This window comes from Danio rerio, chromosome 12 (genome assembly GCF_052040795.2).
Source record: "Danio rerio strain M-AB ecotype USA chromosome 12, GRCz13ab, whole genome shotgun sequence".
NCBI lineage: Eukaryota > Metazoa > Chordata > Actinopteri > Cypriniformes > Danionidae > Danio > Danio rerio.
Genome location: NC_141032.1, coordinates 51272470 through 51290078, shown reverse-complemented (window position 1 = coordinate 51290078; position 17609 = coordinate 51272470). Strand labels below are relative to the sequence as shown.

At 37.6% G+C, this 17609-nt stretch overlaps 2 protein-coding genes across 31 annotated transcripts in view; both read left to right on the top strand.

Annotated features, from left to right (window-relative positions):
* The first annotated feature begins 1796 nt into the window (after nucleotides 1-1796).
* ndufb8 (NADH:ubiquinone oxidoreductase subunit B8) lies at nucleotides 1797-9071 on the top strand. Of its 7 annotated transcripts, NM_200855.1 has the most exon segments (5): nucleotides 1813-1913; nucleotides 2623-2749; nucleotides 2824-2923; nucleotides 8366-8521; nucleotides 8909-9071. In NM_200855.1, coding segments are annotated over 5 exon segments (567 nt in total). In that variant the 5' UTR covers nucleotides 1813-1822; the 3' UTR covers nucleotides 9002-9071.
* A 2017-nt stretch (nucleotides 9072-11088) lies between these two features.
* Nucleotides 11089-17609, top strand: part of sec31b (SEC31 homolog B, COPII coat complex component) — a 56332-nt gene continuing 49811 nt past the window's right edge. For all 24 annotated transcript variants that reach the window (XM_087277036.1, XM_087277037.1, XM_087277033.1 and 21 more), the window contains exons 1-3: nucleotides 11089-11155; nucleotides 11593-11680; nucleotides 13609-13732. In XM_087277036.1, the coding sequence (XP_087133162.1) occupies nucleotides 11602-11680; nucleotides 13609-13732 (203 nt within the window). In that variant the 5' untranslated portion in view covers nucleotides 11089-11155; nucleotides 11593-11601. The remainder of the gene's footprint in view (nucleotides 11156-11592; nucleotides 11681-13608; nucleotides 13733-17609) is intronic.

The window sequence follows — 17609 nt, the reverse complement described above, 5'->3', positions numbered from 1 at the left end:
AAAACAATGAGTTGTTTATTTAACCCAGTGGTTGGGTTAAATATTTGTTGCTTTGTTGGGTTATTTTTAACCTTTGTCAGGTTATTTATTAATATCTCAACCAGTTGGGTTAAATATTTGTTGCTTTGTTGGGTTATTTTTAAACCTTTATTTGGTTATTTATTAATATCTCAACCATTTGGGTTAAATATTTGTTGCTTTGTTGGGTTATTTTAACCTTTATTTGGTTATTTATTAATATCTCAACCAGTTGGGTTAAATATTTGTTGCTTTGTTGGGTTATTTTTAAACCTTTATTTGGTTATTTATTAATATCTCAACCAGTTGGGTTAAATATTTGTTGCTTTGTTGGGTTATTTTTAAACCTTTATTTGGTTATTTATTAATATCTCAACCAGTTGGGTTAAATATTTGGTGCTTTGTTGGGTTATTTTTAACCTTTGTCAGGTTATTTATTAATATCTCAACCAGTTGGGTTAAATATTTGTTGCTTTGTTGGGTTATTTTTAACCTTTATTTGGTTATTTATTAATATCTCAACCAGTTGGGTTAAATATTTGTTGCTTTGTTGGGTTATTTTTAAACCTTTATTTGGTTATTTATTAATATCTCAACCAGTTGGGTTAAATATTTGTTGCTTTGTTGGGTTGTTTTTAACCTTTGTCAGGTTATTTATTAATATCTCAACCAGTTGGGTTAAATATTTGTTGCTTTGTTGGGTTGTTTTTAACCTTTGTCAGGTTATTTATTAATATCTCAAACTAGTTGGGTTAAATATTTGAACTTCAACAGTCAACTGATTTAACTGACACAGAACAGCTGTATTTATGCATGCTAATGTTGTTTTTGTGTTTTAAAGTTTGTTTAAGGTCTAACGCAATAATGTTTTTTTTTTTTTTATCAAATATAATTTTCCAAATGAGTTTTTTTTATATCCGTTTCACCATCCAAGACCATCTTTTAGAAGCATTTAGATGTGGTTAAACTGTATTGTACACTATGGACACTGAGTGAAGCCGGCTGCAGCTGCTGGACGGCCTCTACAGCACACAGAGCTTCATATTCTGCTCCACCAACACAGGACTTTCTGCTTGCTCAGTTTATTACGGTCTGCGCTTAGCTTTGTTTCTTCATTGTTTGTGATTCTTGATTTATTTTAACAAAAGTGTCTGGAATTTAAAATGTAATGTAAATTATGTATTTTCAATATTTTTGTAAACTCTATGTTATTTATTTACACAGTCATAATTATAAAATTAATAGTACCATTAGTAATAGTAGCAACACTAATACCAGAATTGAAAAAATAACATATAATCAAAATAACCCAATGCATTGGGTTAAAATAATCCATAGTTGGGAAGGTGCTATAATAACCTATAGTTGGGTTACATCTTGGGGTATTTTTAACCCAACGATTTTAACAGATTATCGCCATCGTGTGGAATAAGTCAAGTAGTGTAGCTCTTAAAGAAGATCAAGATTCAGATGTCAGATAAAGAAATACATATTTTATGCTAAATAAATGAACAAACAAGCAAATGCTTATGTATAACACATTATACATATATATTAAATCTTCATATTGTATATAACAACAACAATATTACCGTGTTTCGTTTAATAATAATATTAATGATTTTAAATTCTCAATAATGCCGTGTTTAATGCAATAAAAGCAATAAATGTGTGTTTTTGTAATAATTTGAGTCACATCAGGAGTGTTCTACTTTATTTGCAGTATATGGGCGTGTCACTCCACTGCTTCCAATAGCAGCCGCAAAATGTGCGCATGTGCACTCGGAGGTGTCAGTGAGCCAAGATGGCGGCATTCAGAGCGGGTCTCCTGACCCCAGCTCTTACTAAAGGAAAATCTTCTTCAATCTCTGCTATTATCCGCGGAGCGAGAGCAGGTGCTGTTTCATGCATGTCTTTCTCACTCATACGTTAAATATGCGCTATATACAGTGTTATGCAGGATAAAACGAACGATAACCTTCACGTCAAGGCCAGTGAGCTAACACGCTAAACTAGCCCACTGTCGGTTTAAGCAGTGTGTAAACAAATGTAATTAGCGCTTAACTGCGAGCAGTTATTACTGTTTTCTTGTAAGAAATTGCTTTTTGTTACAGTCGCATTATTAAAGGTGTGCAGTTTTCTATTAAGCCTGTCACGATCATGAATCCTATGCCGAAGATTAATTATCTAACACTTAATTACAATGATTAATTCTGTGAAACCCATTAGTGTTTACTATAGTTTATTTACACTTAGTTTTGAACGAGCTCGTTAATTCCTCTAATTCTGTAAGAATAATTTAATAATATATAATATATAGAGAGAAAGAAGTGTTTTTTCTTTCAGTCTCATTTAAATCAAGCAGAACTTTGTCCTTTGTTCTTATATGTGTATGAAACTTTAAGGAATAGCTTTATATTTTGCATGACATAAACAAAAACCTACATTAATGCTTAATTACGACAACATGATTCATTTATGACGGTGACAGGCTTAATTTCTTTGTATTCATGGTTGTATTCTATAGGAATCATGTGTAATCTGGTATTTGTGTGTTTGTTATAAATAATAATAATAATAATGTGTGTGTGTGTTTTGTTGCAGCTTCTGGTTCTTCTAAGGACAGTCTGCCCGGTCCGTACCCCAAAACCGCAGAGGAGAAAGCAGCAGCGGCCAAGAAATACAACATGAGGCCTGAGGATTATCAGCCCTATCCTGATGATGGCTGGGGGTGAGTTATGATTATGAATAAAGTGTTTCCAGAAAGCTGAACGTGTGCTGATTTCTTTAACCATTGTGCTGCAGGAGTGGCGATTACCCCATGCTGCCCAGCCGATCACAGCACGAGAGAGACCCCTATTATCAGTGGGACCATCCAGATCTCAGGAGAAACTGGGGAGAACCGGTGAGAAGTGCAGTTTAATAGATCAGTTCAGACTCTTTATTTATCCTATTGGGGAGTTCATGGTGCATGCAAGTAACTTATATAAAAATATATGCATGAATTGAATGAATTACTCAACCTCCTGTTAATTTTAAATTCTTTTATATTTTTTCCCCAATTTCTGTTTAACAGATTTATTTCAACACATTTTTATATATAAGTTTCTAATTTCTATTAGCTGATTTATTTTGTCTTCATCATGATGACAGCACATAATATTAGACTAGATATTCTTCAAGACACTAGTGTTCAGCTTAAAGTGACATGTAAAGGCTTCACTAGGGTAATTAGGGTAAAGTTAGGGTAATTAGGCAAGTCATTGCAGGGCTCAACAATAAGGACTGCCCGGTTGCCCAGGGCCAGAGTGAGAGACGATTGGGACAGTAGAAAGGATCATTACTGGCCTGATTGGGACAGTGCTGACTTGTCACTAACATTTAATTTGTCTGCGACTATTTGTCAATTGCGTGCATTTTAAGTTTGTGCTTTTAAGTCTTTAAACACTACCTTCTCTGTGATGTTGTAAACACCATATTGCTTTCTGGTTCCTCTTCTCTGATTTGATGTTTTGAGCATGCTATTTTTTTCAGTAACCTGGTATCAACCAGTACAGCGAACAATCAAACAGCAACATGGCAGCAACATCAAATTATAAGGCTAAAAGAAAATGTCTGTTTCTAACGTCTTGGAAGCAGACATTTACGTGTGAACATCGTAACAAAAAAAATTAAGTGATGTTTTGCAAAGTTTGCTGTCAGTTTGACAAGTCACCCACCTTTTGTTAAGTAATTTCGAACCGCAATAAAATACCTCCACATTTCCTATACTGCTCTTTTTGTTTGCAAAACACTTTTATTAACAATTTTTTAAGTATTGAAATTCTAGATTCGCAGACACATATTTATTATCATCAAATACATCATATTTATTTTTGACACATTATGTAAAATATGCGGCTAAAACATAGCTATTAATTTCCCTTTTTTTTTTTTTGGTGGAGTCAGTGAAAATTTTGGCAGGGCAAGTAAAAATCTGAAACACTTGCCCGATCGGACCAGTAGAAAAAATCCTTAGTGTTGAACCCTGCATTGTATAACAGTGGTTTGCAGTGGCGCCCCCAGAAAATTTTCTTAGGGGTGGCCAGAAGAGGCTGCACCAAATCTTGGGGTGGCACACAAAAAAATAATGAATTCAGTGTAATGATATATTTTTGTTTCTGGTAAATGAAATAATGTAGTTTTTATTCATTTAATTAATATTACTTGAAATATTGCAATTTATTCTTTGTAATAATTCAGCAAGTACATGTGCAAACCAAATAAAAATCTATGTTTATTTTAAAAACACTTTTCATATACTGTATAAATAACTTCTTTTTTTACGTGCCTTTTTTTTTTTTAAACTTTTGTTTTTTATTCGTTTTAACATAACGGAACAAACAGATCACCAGAGGCATCACATACAATTATTACATTCTTCTTATACAGTCGTTTTCATTTTACGTGCCTTTATTGTACATCATACAGTATATGCCATGTCTAAAATTAATGAAGATTAATGAGTTTATTATTCCCAGAGATGGGTTGCAGCTGGAAGGGCATCCGCTATGTAAAAATGTGCTAGATAAGTTGGCGGTTCATTCTGCTGTGGTGACACTGGATTAATAAAGGGACTAAGCCGATAAGAAAATGAATGAAAGAATAATGAGTTTATTAATCACCCAAACAAATGAACAAACTGAACAAAAGGGATTACTATACACACTCACTATACCTAATAATATTATTTTATCCATATTGCTTTTTGAACCATTTTATTAGTGCAGCTTCTTCTATTGATATACTGTAGCTTAAGGTAAATATTAAATAGCCATTGCTGTCTATTGAAGGTGTGTGCGTGCTGTCAAGGACGATCGGGGAGGGTAGTGGTGGTTCTAGTTTAAATGACACCCTGGGCGAACCACCCTATACACCCCCACCTCTCTTGAATTGTTAGATTTGTTATTCAATAAATATAACAATTTATTTAGATTTATTCTAAATAAATACAATTAATATTAATATACAATTATTATTCTAAATAAATAACAGAAATCAGTCCTAAATATTACTGGAAAACAACAACTGGAGTGATATGCCAACATCACTTAAGAAACCTTTTGCATGAAAATTAATTATGACAATTCTAAAGAATACAAAAAATGTATTATAGAATTATCTGTGGTCTTAGACCAGATCATGGCTGAGAAATCATGTTATGAAGTCTTACCTCCCTGACTCATTATCCCTCCTTTCTGCTTTAAAGGCATGCTTAGTGAAAGTAACATCATCGTCATCATCATATTATATAAAGTTTAGTCGACTTTCAAAACTCGCTGCGAGCCGACACCTCTGCACAAAAGGCTGTTACTCCGGTTTCACGGCGCATGAGCGGTGCCTATTATGTCGGCGTGCATGCAAACAACCAACCGGGATTCACACAGGAGTGCGTGAGGCGCGCGGGAATGGTTTTCCGCGCGCATGCGTCAGTTTGCTTTCACCAGCATTGAACCAGAGGGGAGAGCTACTTCAGTAACACCAACAATAATTTAGTGACTGCATTTTATTTATTTATTTATCTAAATATTGGGAATTTATGAGTTCATTTAAATCAATAATGTCAACCGCAAAATTATATTGGGGTGGCCAAAGGGGTGGCCAGAGTTTACCGAGGGGTGGCCGTGGAGGCGCCCCTGGTGGTTTGTTCTAGAGACACTCACTCCAATCCAACACTAAAATTGCTGAAGGGGTGAATAATATTGACCTTAACATGACTTTAAAACAATAAAAAACTGTGTTTATTCTAGCCGAAGTAAAACTAATAAGACTTTCTCCAGAAGAACAAATATTATTACACATATACAATACACACATATTCAGGTTTAATCCTGTCATTTCATGATTTGATCCCTAATAAATCATAATTTATTTAGGAATAGCTGATGTTAAAATATCCATATATCAGCATTTTTTCCACTCGTTTATATACTAGTAATTATAAAATGCATTTTATTGCTTTGTACTGTAACATGCAATGAAAGTAGTTGAATCTAATCTAACTCAAAATGCAAACAATCACAATATGCATGCATATCAGTTATTAAAATTGGTGGCTTGGGACCCGAAGAATTTTAATTTGATAAAACTCATTGATTTTCTTTTCGACTTAGTCCCTTTATTAATCTCGGGTCTACACAGTGGAATGAACTGCCAACTTATCCAGCATATGTTTTACACAGCGGATGCCCTTCCAGCTGCAACCCATCATTGGGAAACTCCCAATGAACAATCTCTAATCACTGATTTATTTTCTCTTTGTCATGATGACAGTAAATAATATTAGACTAGATATTCTTCAAGACACTTCTATACAGCTTAAAGAGACATTTAAAGGCTTCACTAGGGTAATTAGGCAAGTTATTGTATAACAGTGGTTTGTTTTGTAAACTCTGGGGAAAAAATAGCTTAAAGGGGCTAATAATATTGACCTTAAAATGGGGTTTAAAAAATTAATAACTGCTTTTATTCTAGCCCAAATAAAACAAATAAGACTTTCTCCAGAAGAAAAAATATTATCAGACATACTGTGAACATTTCCTTGCTCTGTTAAACATCATTTGGGAAATATTTAAAATAGAAAAAAAAAATTCAAAGGAGATGAATAATTCTGACTTCAACTGTATCAACAACTGCAATATGTTCTTGATATACAGAGATTTAGTTTAACCTGCTATGAACAAAACATTCTCGCCAGCATATTTGCTTGAGCATGTAACTTATGACATTTCCTATACTAATTCTTCTAACACTAATATAACTCCAGAGATGGATGCTTGCATTTAGGGAGTAATGTAGTGAGTGTGGACGTTCTTCAAATGAACATTGTTTCCAGTGACATGATCATTATGCACATTAGTTTACATCAGGTTTTTGCTTTCTGCATTCACACACGAGCTGTCAGTGCACATGTGCATTCAGTATTGTGTTCGCTGAGCTGCTTTGCATGACTGTGCACATTCCACGTTTTGACATGCACACATTTCCATGCTGCTTTTCAGTTCAATTGCATGCCTTCGAAAGCAGAGCAAACCAGCAGCATATAAGGTTTAAAGCAGCATGCGGTTTTCCTACAGGCTAAAATGGCAAATTATTTTCTTCCTGTTCACAAGGAATTGTCTTTCAGTTGCTTTAATTCTCCGTGGAATGATCAGTTCACACACAGACAGCCTCTGTGGGCAAAAGCATCCCAGGGATGGACTCAAGAGCTTTTAAAGCCAATGTTTTAGATCAGATTTAATCTACAGCTCCTAAACGACCAGTATACATCACACACAGCTCTAATAGCCCGATGATTATAATGCATTTGATCTATACTTCAGCAAAACTTTAATCAATTATACTGCGTATATATTAATATATAACTGTCTGTCAGTCATTAATATATGATAATCAACAGCAAATGTGAATTGAGTTCTGACTGAAAATAACATCAGCGATCGCCTACAGCCAATGAGAGAGCAGCATTCACTTGTGTGTGTGTGTGCGTGTGTGTGTATACCTGCTGCAGGTCAGCGGGAGGCTGGTGGAGAAGGTAAAAGCGCTCTTTTTCGGTTTATTTGGACCCACGAAATGGAGGAAAAACTAGTGGAGGTTTGACAGGACTCAGGAGCAACCGTGTCTGTTTGACGTTTCATACAGAAAGACATTAGTTTATTATCAACGTTGAGGAGAAATGACTAATTCCCTTTAAACCCAGGTGAGCAGACATGTACATGTTCTACCCCATTAAAGGCGTCTTTGTCATTATGTAGTTAAGAACAAAAGATATACGACGTGTTTTTGGCTGTGAGACGTAGTTTGGACGAAGTTGACGGCGATTCTCCCTATAGTAAAGTCATGCAATGTGAAAGTCCCTGTCGCCGATCCATCTTGCAGTGTAAACAAAGCAGCGATGAAACGCCAGCGCAGATAGTCATGCAGTGTGAACACATCTGAGACACGACTACTTTGAAAATCATGCAGTCTGAACTCGGCATTACACACTTGTATTTATTTAAAGGGGCAGAAAAACCTAATTGAGACTTTCTGTAGGAATATTTTGATGATCAAACATACTTTAATAGTATGTGTTTTGCTAAATTATATTAGATAATGCTTTTTAGGAGATATTAATATTAAAAATGTGCTTTCTGGAGAGAATATTTATCATTAATCAAACTAAAAGATTGAATGTGACTCCTCAGTGTTGTTATTTGTTCGTCTTTTGTATAATTAAAATAAAGAAACGACATGACTGCATGGTTTATATTGCTCTTGTGTGAATGCATCAGTCATTGTTTTGCTGTGTTTGTTGTTTGTGTTGTAGATGCATTATCACTTCGACATGTACATCAGGAACCGGGTGGACACGTCTCCCACACCCCTGGACTGGCGCACCATGAGACTGTGGCTGTTTGGGTTTCTGGGTCTCACCATGTTCATGTTTGGGATGGGGGAGGTTTTACCCTCCTACCAACCCGTGGTGAGTACAGTGTGCTGCGTAATAGCCAAAATGCTTAGTTTACAATCATGCTTATGACGGATTTATGATGAGATTTGTTGTGTTGGTAATCTCAAGTTGTCATGATTAAGACAAGGACAGTTTGTGGTGTATTTGTTGTCATAAACACTTTTAAAATGTCCTGACTGAGCAAATCAAACTTAATAACAGGTGTTATAAGCATGCATAAGATCTCATTCATGTGTCATGTCATGATTATAAAGGTTTAATGATAGTCTTATGAACACCCTATAAGGTAAAGCGTTATTAATTGCTGCATCAACAACACTCGGTTCTGTGTTATCCACAAGCGTTCTGAATGTGGTGTTATTCTTTAGGAATTAATGTGTTTTGATTTGTTTTTTCCAGGCAGCCAAACAGTATCCCTACAACAACCTGTATCTGGAGAGAGGAGGAGATCCAGAGAAAGAGCCTGAGCCTGTCAAAAACTACGAGATCTAGTGCTGCAAACCTCGCTCTTCTATAACTTGTGTATATTTCTGTCTCTCTAATAAATCACATTTGATTGTCACCTCTTGACTTTGTCATTTATTTATTCACTTTCATGTTTTATTAAAATGAGATGACAGAATGTCATTGGTTCATTTTCCTTTTGCTTAGTCGTTTATTCATCAGGAGTCGCCACAGTGGAACGAACCGCCAACTATTCCTGCATTTGTTTTACACAGCGGATGCTCTTCCAGCTGCAACCCAGTACTGGGAAACACCCATACACACTCATTCACACACACTTTAGTTAATCAATTCCCCTATAGTGCATGTGTTTGGACTCTGGGGGGAAACCAGAGGAAACCCACGCCAACATGGGGGAGAACATGCAAACTCCACACAGAAACACCAACTGACCCAGCCGGGACTCGAACCAGTGACCTTCATGCTGTGACACCGTGTTGGCCGCTGTCAGAATTTTTTTTTTATTTAACACTGCTCAGATATGATTTTATAAAAATGTTCAGTCATTTGTTTTGTAACTTTTAGTTTTTAAATGTGTATGTTAAAGGTGTACGCACACACACACACACACACACACGTTAAGTTCAAAAATAAAACTTACAAATGTTTTATTGATATAAAATTTAAAAAAAAACAATAAAAAATAGTAAAACTGACAAATAAATAAAACTATTAAAATTTTAACTAAAATAAATATTACATTTATTTATTTATAATTTTTAAACAGGAAAAGATTAAAAGATAATCGGGCCTGACTCAGCATGAATGCTGTTTTTCAGCAGGCTCCTGCTGTGCAGAACATAAAAACAGACAGACGTCTCATCCATCAACACAGTACAAACAATCACCAAACATATAAAATAGAGAAAAGCAGGCTACTATCTCAGTGGCTACAGCGATAGGTGACCATCAGATGACGAGCATGGGATTTTTAAAGTCTCAGTGTTGGTATTGTTTTGAGATGTTGTGGTATCTCATTTCAGGCTCTTGTGAAAACATAAAAGAAAGATCTCTGTCCATAACAGTGTTTAAAAGCCGGTACTGGCAAACATCCATTTGTTGCAGATCTGGTGGAACGATCAGTCCTTGTGTTGAGTTTTGGTACCAATGCACAAAGGGCTGCTGAGGTGGAGCTATTCAAAACTTGATAGTACAGTTTGATACCTGTGTTCTTGATGTAGTTTTGAAATGTTAAAGCTTTAGAAAGTGATAGAGCAAAACAGTGATGTGTCCATCCAGAAAGTCTGTTGTGGATCTTATAGGCCCGATTGTACAGTCTAACTATTGGCTCCAAGATATCATTTGTTGTGAGAGACCGAATAGGCAGACAGTAAAACAAGGTAGACAAGATTATGGCATGCAGATAAGTTTCTGAAACAGAAAAAGACAAATTTGTCCTAATTTTGCCATAAACAAACAGCTTTTGTTTCAGCTTTTTATAAACATTTTGAACATGGTTACAATCAGTGAGGTGAGAGTCCAGACTGATTCCCAAATATTGATATGTGGATACAATGGAAAGCTTAAGAAAGTTAATCCTTTGTTTATGATTAAAACACATTTTACTGATATTATTTTAATCAGTATGGGTGTATGTCAATAGTGTTTGGCTTTGATAAAATAGGACTTGGGGATAAAATATTTAAAATCTTAAAATGTAGTATTTATTCAGCAAATTTACCATTAATCCAAAGTTGAGAGCGTTTAGCAAACTTTCAAAGCCATATTTCTCTCAAAAATGAACATTCACTTACTATTTACACACCCTTAAGTGGTTCCAAGCCTTAAGAAGTTCTGTTAAACACAAAATAAGAAAGTATAAAGCCACGATCATTGACTTCCATAGTAGGAAAAACAAATACTATGGAAATCCACAGTGCAGAGATTCAACATTTTTCAAAATATATGATTTTGTGTACAACAGTAGGCATAAAAAGGAGAGTGGTAACAGATTTTTAAGTATCTGGTCATTATTATGTCTCAAAAAAAAAAAATTTAAATCATTATCGCGTGAATTCTGGCCATCGCCGGCTTCCGTACTGCACTACAATTCCGCCGTGGACTACATTCCCCATGAGTGACGCGAGGAGCGCCGCCGAACTCTCCTCAACACACAGACGAGACTAGCAGTCACACAACCCCGTAAGTGTACATTTCACACTTTAATTCTTGTTTTTAATGATAAACACGATGTTATAATGTTTTATTGTATGTGCTACTGTTCTCTTCTCCGTGTGTTGGTGTGTTTTTGAAGCGCAGACAGTGAGCAGCAGGTTAATGCTAACGCTAACAGCAGCTGATGAGGAATAAACAAACGAGATTATCAATATACACTTAAACTCTATATGAACTGCACGCTGTTTATTACACACTCAGTTCATTAGGATTATTGTTTACTATTAAGAATACAGATTGCTGCAGTCTGGGTGACATTACAGGGTGTGTTTCAGTTCAGATTTTGTGATTTCTGTGACGGGATTGTGCTAGTTCAGTTACCTGGTAAAGTCGTGATTCAGGTAATTTGATTTGAAGTGTGCAGTGAGGGTTGACAGCTCCTTGTGCTGCTCTTCTGTCTTCAGGTGAGGAAGATGAGGGTGAAGGAGATCCTCAGGACGGCCACACAGGCGTGGAGTCCTGCCAGACAACACCCGGCCTACCTGGCCTTAGGTAAGAGTGTGTGTGTGTGTGTGTTGTATGATTGTATGTTTGTGTAACACCCAACCTACCCGCCTTAGGTGTGTGTTTAAGTGTGACACTTGGCCTACCTGGCCTTAGGTAAGAGTGTGTGTGTGTGTGTGTGTGTGTGTGTGTGTGTGTGTGTGTGTGTGTGTGTGTGTGTGTGTGTGATTGTATGTATGTGTGTGTAAGTTAAGAGTGTGTGTGTGTATGTATGTATGTATGTATGATTGTATGTGTGTGTAACACCCAACCTACCTGCCTTAGGTGTGTGTGCAAGTGTAACACTTGGCCTACCTGGCCTTAGGTAAGAGTGTGTGTGTGTGTGTGTGTGTGTGATTTTATGTGTGTGTAAGTTAAGAGAGAGAGTGTGTGTGTGTATATGTATGTATGTATGTATGTATGTATGTATGTATGTATGTATGTATGTATGATTGTATGTGTGTGTAAGACCCAACCTACCTGCCTTAGGTGTGTGTGATTGTATGTGTGTGTAAGTTGAGAGAGAGAGAGAGAGAGAGAGAGATTGTGTGTGTGTGTGTGTGTGTGTATGTATGTATGTATGTATGTATGTATGTATGATTGTATGTGTGTGTAACACCCAACCTACCTGCCTTAGGTGTGTGTGTAAATGTAACACTTGGCCTACCTGGCCTTAGGTAAGAGTGTGTGTGTGTGTGTGTGTGTGTGTGTGTGTGTGTGTGTGTGTGTGTGTGTGTGTGTGTGTGTGTGAGTGAGATTGTATGTGTGTGTAAGTTAGGAAAGAGAGAGAGTGTGTGTGTGATTGTATGTGTGTGTAAGTTAAGAGAGAGTGTGTGTGTATGTGTGTATGTATGTATGATTGTATGTGTGTGTAACACCCAACCTACCTGCCTTAGGTGTGTGTGCAAGTGTAACACTTGGCCTACCTGGCCTTAGGTAAGAGTGTGTGTGTGTGTGTGTGTGTGTGTGTGTGATTTTATGTGTGTGTAAGTTAAGAGAGAGAGTGTGTGTGTGTATATGTTTGTATGTATGTATGTATGTATGTATGTATGTATGATTGTATGTGTGTGTAAGACCCAACCTACCTGCCTTAGGTGTGTGTGATTGTATGTGTGTGTAAGTTGAGAGAGAGAGAGAGAGAGAGAGAGAGAGAGAGAGAGAGAGAGAGAGATTGTGTGTGTGTGTGTGTGTATGTATGTATGTATGTATGTATGTATGATTGTATGTGTGTGTAACACCCAACCTACCTGCCTTAGGTGTGTGTGTAAATGTAACACTTGGCCTACCTGGCCTTAGGTAAGAGTGTGTGTGTGAGTGTGTGTGTGTGTGTGTGTGTGTGAGTGAGATTGTATGTGTGTGTAAGTTAGGAAAGAGAGAGAGTGTGTGTGTGATTGTATGTGTGTGTAAGTTAAGAGAGAGTGTGTGTGTATGTGTGTGTATGTATGATTGTATGTGTGTGTAACACACAACCTACCTGCCTTGGGTGTGTGTGTAAGTGTAACACTTGGCCTACCTGGCCAAGATTGTGTGTGTGTGTGTGTGTGTGTGTGTGTGTGTGTGTGTGCGTGCGTGCGTGCGTGCGTGCGTGCGTGCGTGCGTGCGTGCGTGCGTGCGTGCGTGCGTGCGTGCGTGCGTGCGTGCGTGCGTGCGTGCGTGTGTGTGAGATACCCAACTGTTTGGTGTTTGTTCTGGAGATCACCTGTACAATGCATTCAGGTATAGAGGATGCTCGCCCACTACTCTCACTGGCAGAGCTGTGATTAAAACAAAATGCTATTGGCTGTCTTTTTTAAAGGGGAGGGGCTACATTGTGTCCCGCCCTCTCTTCATGAGTTAGTTGAGATTACGTCAAACATCAAATAATAAGATGCTCATTTCAAAGCACTTGACTTTGACTGTGGAAAAGGCTAATAATCTTCTCCATGTGGTGTCTGCAGGCACCGCAGCGCAGCAGTTAGACGCCTCCTTCAACACCAGCTCTGCCCTGGAGATCTTCGATATGGATTTTTCAGATACGTCAATGGACATGAAGCTCAGAGGAACTCTGGCCACCTCCAACAGGTCCATCACCACGCCACACACTACACACAAACACACTCCTCTGCTCATCGAGGCTGTCGTTGTCAATTAAATCAAATTAAAAACTGCAAAAAAATTATATTGCACTTATAAATAAAGGTTACGCTGCAAAAATGCTTTTCATACTTAGAGTTTCTGCCTGATCTGATCATTCTTAAATCATGAAGCATCTTCAAAACGAGCAAAAATACTGTTCTGTTTTCAGAAATAATGAGTTTTCACTTAAAACAAGCAATATAATATGACAATGAGGTAACTCACACCGTTGGCAGGTTATTGTGATCGTTTTATTTAAAAACTCACTCAATTTTGACTCCACAAGTGCAGTTAGACTCTCCAGAAAACCCTAATTCACTTTTATCTTTGCTGCATTGTGTTTATCTGTGCTTGTAAAACGTTAGGAGGATTCTAAGGGCCCACGCATTTTGGGGCACCACAAAGATATTATTAGGGGCCCACGACCACAACCTCCCCACTACCGACCATAACCCCCCCCCTCCCTTTTACTTATCAGCATATACATACGCACTCACTGGCCACTTTATTAGGTACACCTGTCCAACTGCTGGTTAATGCACATTTCTAATCAGCCAATCACATGGCAGCAACTTAATGCATGTAGGCATGTAGACATGGTCAAGAGGATCTGCTGCAGTTCAGAGTGAGCATCAGAATGGGGAAGAAAGGGGATTTGAGAGACTCTGAACGTGGCATGGTTGTTGCTGCCAGACGGGCTGCTCTGAGTATTTCAGAAACTGCTGATCTACTGGGATTTTCACGCACAACCATCTCTAGGCTTTACAGAGAATGCTCCGACAAAAAGGAAATATCCAGTGAGCGGCAGTTCTGTGGGCACAAATGCCTTGTTGTTGAGGCCAGAGGTCAGAGGAGAATGGCCCAATAGTATCTGGATGCAGCCTTTATGATGCAGGCTGAAACTGCATCACTTAGTGATGCAATGTCAGACACAATGCACTTAATGGAGTGAGTGACGTCACTGTGACGGGTAGGGTTAGGGGTGGGGTTAGGTGAGCCCATTAAAAAGCATTGAATGCAGCTCAGATTGCACTGCACCGAGTCTGCAGCCAGACCCCTCTCAAATGGCCAGACTGGTTCCAGCTGATAGAAAGGCAACAGTAACTCAAATAAGCACTCGTTACAACCGAGCTCTGCAGAAGAGCATCTCTGAACACACAACACGGCCAACCTTGAGGCGGATGGGTTACAGCAGCAGAAGAGCACACCGGGTGCCGCTCCTGTCAGCTAAGAACAGGAAACTGAGGCTACAATTCACACAGACTCACCAAAACTGGACAATAGAAGATTGGAGAAACGTTGCTGCTCTGATGAGTCTCCATTTCTGCTGACACATTCGGATGCTCGACTCACAATCTGGCCTCAACAACATGAAAGCATGGATCATCCTGCCTTGTATCAGCGGTTCAGGCTGGTGGTGGTGGTGTAATGGTGTGGGGGAGATTTTCTTTGGGTCCATTAGTACCAATTGAGCATCAACGCCACAGCCTACCTGAGTATTGCTGCTGACCATGTCCATCCCTTTATGAGCACAGTGTCTCCATCTTCTGATGGCTACTTCCAGCAGGATAACGCAGCATGTCATAAAGCTCAATCATCTCAGACTGGTGAACATGACAATGAGTTCACTGTACTCAAATGGCCTCCACAGTCACCAGAGCTCAATCCAATAGAGCAGCTTTGGGATGTGGTGGAACGGGAGATTGGCATCATGGATGTGCAGCCAACAAATCTGCAGCAACTGTGTGATGCTATCATGACAATATGGGGCAAAATCTCTGAGGAATATTTCCAGTAGCTTGTTGAATCTACAACACCAAGGATTAAAGCAGTTCTGAAGGTGAAAGGGGAACAACACGGTACTAGTAGGTTGTACCTAATAAAGTGGCCAGCTAATGTATAGGTATCACAGAAATATAAATTATTGCAATGTCAGATTTTTTTTTAATATTGTACAGCCCTACTGTATTTCATTGACGAACACACAAAAACCAGAACTAAACAAAAGTGTTGGTTGTGTCTGTACACCGCATGGACCTGTTTTTAAAAGTCTGCATGTTTAAGATGTTAACAAATGCCTAATTTTTTCCTTTTGTAACAAAAGCAGTTGTGTGTAGCTGTCTGTGACTTATGCACAGGCAAACACACCTTAAATGGTCTTCAAAAAACTAGTTGATCTACTAATCTGCAGGGTTTCAGGTATATACGTACATTACTGCTGTCTCTCCATAATGAATCATAGGAAAAGCCTTTGCCATATTTTACACTTGCATATAGACGTATTTTGATGATTGATATATACACAGGGTTCAGCGATGAGGATTTGTTTCTACTGGCCCGATTGGGCCAGAGGTTCAGATTTTTACTTGCCCTGCCATTATTTTCACACACACAAAAAAAAGTTAAGTTAAAAGCCATTTCTTAGCCACATGTTTTTAATATTGTGTCAAAAATGTGTTTTAAATCTAGAATTTAAATATTTTAAAATGCTAATAAATGTATAATGAGCAAATGGTTGCAATGTACCCATGTAAATGTCTAATATAATTAATTTCGCTGTACTGGTTTTTACCAGGTTACAAAGAAACGACATGCTCACAACATCCAATCAGATAGAAGGAACCGGAGAGTAATATAGTGTTTACAACATCACTGACAAGGGAGCATTCAAAGGCTTAAAAGCACAAACTGTTTCTCCATTCTAAGACTGTATTCATATGCAATTGACAAATAGTCGCAGACAAATTGAACTTTTGTGACTAGGCACCTCGAATTGGGCCAGTAACAATCCTGCCTACTGTGCTGAGCGCCTCGCATGCTGGCCCCAGGCCACCGGGCAGTCCTTATTGTTGAGCTCTGATATATATATATATATATATAGTTGAAGTCAGAATTATTCGCCCTCTTTGAATTTTCCTTTCTTTTCTTTTTTATATTTCCCAAATGATGTTTAACAGAGCAAGGACATTTTCACAGTATGTCTGACAATGTTTTTTCTTCTGGAGAAAGTCTTATTTGTTTTATTTTGGCTTGAAAATAAACACCATTTTAGAGACACAATTATTAGCCCCTTTAAGCTATTTTTTTTCCCCCGATAGTCTACAAAACAAACCACTGTTATACAATGACTTGCCTAATTACCCTAACCTGCCTAGTTAACCTAATTACCCTAGTGAAGCCTTTAAATGTCACTTTAAGCTGTATATTAGTGTCTTGAAGAATATCTAGTCTAATAATATTTACTGTCATCATGGCAAAAATAAAATAAATCAGTTATTAGAGATGAGTTATTAAAATTATTATGTTTAGAAATGTGCTGAAAAAATCTCTCTGTTAAACAGAAATTGAGGAAAAAATAAAGAGGCTAAAATAAAAATTCAGGGGGGCTTATAATTCTGACTTCAACTGTATATATACGTGTGTGTGTGTGTGTGTGTGTGTGTGTGTGTGTGTGTGTGTGTGTGTGTGTGTGTGTGTGTGTGTGTGTGTGTGTGTGTGTGTGTGTGTGTGTGTGTGTGTGTGTGTGTGTGTATATATATATATATATATATATATATATATATATATATATATATATATATATATATATATATATATATACATACATTGAAGGCTTTAAATTTACCCTGATGTCAATAGCAGAAAGGCAGGTTTAACAGCATCTTTAGGGCAGAATGTGTCATGAATGTCGTCATCCTGCGAGACGTGCTGAACATGTTTCTGACACGCCTGTAGAACATCAGTCGCTGAATTATTATCAGTATGTCTGTATATGCAGTTGAAGGCAAAATTATTAGCCCTCCTGTGAAATTTCTCAGATATT